Source organism: Coregonus clupeaformis, unplaced genomic scaffold (genome assembly GCF_020615455.1).
Source record: "Coregonus clupeaformis isolate EN_2021a unplaced genomic scaffold, ASM2061545v1 scaf3114, whole genome shotgun sequence".
In the NCBI taxonomy this organism is placed as follows: Eukaryota; Metazoa; Chordata; class Actinopteri; order Salmoniformes; family Salmonidae; genus Coregonus; species Coregonus clupeaformis.
In genome coordinates this window covers 44,698-46,843 of record NW_025536568.1, presented here as the reverse complement: position 1 = coordinate 46,843, position 2,146 = coordinate 44,698, and the positions used below count along the sequence as shown (strand labels likewise).

Here is a 2,146-nt window from a genome sequence, read left to right as displayed (position 1 = left end):
ACCCCTAGACATGTCAGCCAATCAGAAAAACACATTTAGAATGTATTTCTCAGAACAGGGCTTAGATTTACTGTTCCTAAACGTTTTGACTCCAATTTAAATGATAGTTAAACTTTAACTATCACAGTGTACTTGCAAAAAAGTAACATTTAATGGAGGAATCTTGCAAACTTGAGAGCAGTTTTTAAAAAAACGTTCTGATACAGTTTAAACCTTTGCTTGACTGGCTCTCGGTGGCCCTCTTTATTTCCTGTACCTGTGGTAGGTGGACTTGCTACCCACAGAAGAAAAAAAAGAACTTGTCAATGCATTCATATCCTTCTTTCAGTAACTGACAGGAAACAATGAACAAAAGAACAGCTCTAACAATTCTATGCTGTGAGTTGAAATGTATTTTATCCACTTGGGAGATACATTGTTTATATTTGATTAGGTTTAAGCACTCTCTGTTAATTTGGTTTAAAAAATGTAAATGTGTTATGAACATTTTATTTAAATAGCCTAGCCTTAGTCAATAATATGGTCTATGTTTTTATGAAAGGTGCCATGCTCTGGGAGGCTTTTGGAGCGGGTCAAAATGAGATTCTAGTGAAACCAGGGGACACGGTCACCCTTGGCTGTGACATCACCCTGGAGTACGAGATCATGTGGTTTGTTCTTCGTCCTGATGCCACTCTTTCAGTGGCCATCACTATGAAGACGAATATACCTTTGAGCCACAACAAAAAGTTTGATGTCTGTTTCGAGTCAGTGTATGACACAGCCCTGTTCAGAAGCAATCTGAGCATACTGAACGTCTCAGAGAGCGACGTGGGTCTGTACTACTGTGCTGAGCAGAGGGCTAACATATTTGAGATCGGAAGTGGGACGAAGCTGTCCCTTATCAGTGGTGGTGAGTAAACTCTGCATTATGACTGCATACCTGTGGTTTTACATTGGGAGCGTTCTAAAAATGTCCACCTGGTCAATAAAGTTTAACCTCAGTCAATTCAGGATATGTATTTAAATTATAAATCTATACCAAAACACAGTTGGAAGAAACAAATGTAAGATTGATGTATTTGTCACAAGCTGTTATATGCACTTGGTTGTTTTCAATACAGTATGTTCAAGATTGTTTTTTGGTTGTGATAAATATGATCAAATCTGATGAAATCTTTATATTCACACACCAAGGAGGCTGTAAATGACAGTTTAAGTGTTATGAATGTTCTGTCATTTCAGATCAGCTCTCTACTACTGTTGTTGGGATGAAGTTGTCATGGTTTATCACCTTGATCATAGCCCCCATGTTCTCTGTGCTGGGGTCTGCTCTCTGCGTCTTCTGTTGACCACCTGTTAAGAAATCATTTGCACCCAATAATTATAATTTTCACACAGAATCAGCTTTCTGAAATGTATTTTTTAAATACTTATGTGGTGAACCTCACTGTCTGTCAAACAGGTATTGGTGTTATTTCCACATTTCATGAGGATTAAAAAAGAATAGCTGTTCTCTTATACTGTATTGTAGATCCTGTCAAAATGAGGATTCTGGAACAATTTGGTTGAAGTCTGTCATCTAGAGGACCAAGAGAGAGCATATATTATGGAGGAGGACCAACATGAATAAAATGTAAAGATACTGACAGTAAAACGTACATTTCTGGTGTTTTATCTAGTCTCCTGTGATACACTGGGCCAAACTTCTGTCTCTCCATACATCTAAGTATGTGTCCACATTTGTTTCACATCTTTTTATTTTATTTGTGTTATTCCAGTATTGATTACATGAGCAGAATGTTCAGGGCGTTGGAGATAGAAATGTATTGAACAAGATTATTTTAGCCATACAATCTTAAATCATGTACGTCATATCTACCATTCCATACAAGGACCAATTGTCAAAAAAGCAGTGGCTTAACCATAAATCTGCAACTATAAATATTTTTTTTTAATCTGAAATGCAACAACCTGCTATGTTATACTCTATACAGTGCATTCAGAAAGTATTCAGACCCCTTGAATTTTTACACATTTTGTTACAGCCTTATTCTAAAATGGATGAAATTATATTTTTTCCTCATCAGTCTACACACAATACCCCATAATTTTTGCAAATGTATATAAAAAACATAACATTTACATAAGTATTCAGACCCTTTAC

The 2,146-nt window shown here is 36.3% G+C and overlaps 1 gene segment (V, D, J or C); it reads left to right on the top strand.

Annotated features, from left to right (window-relative positions):
- The first annotated feature begins 305 nt into the window (after positions 1-305).
- Positions 306-1,331, top strand: LOC123489649. The segment is given in 3 exon segments: positions 306-378; positions 542-892; positions 1,225-1,331. Coding segments are annotated over 3 exon segments (492 nt in total).
- The last annotated feature ends 815 nt before the right edge of the window (positions 1,332-2,146 follow it).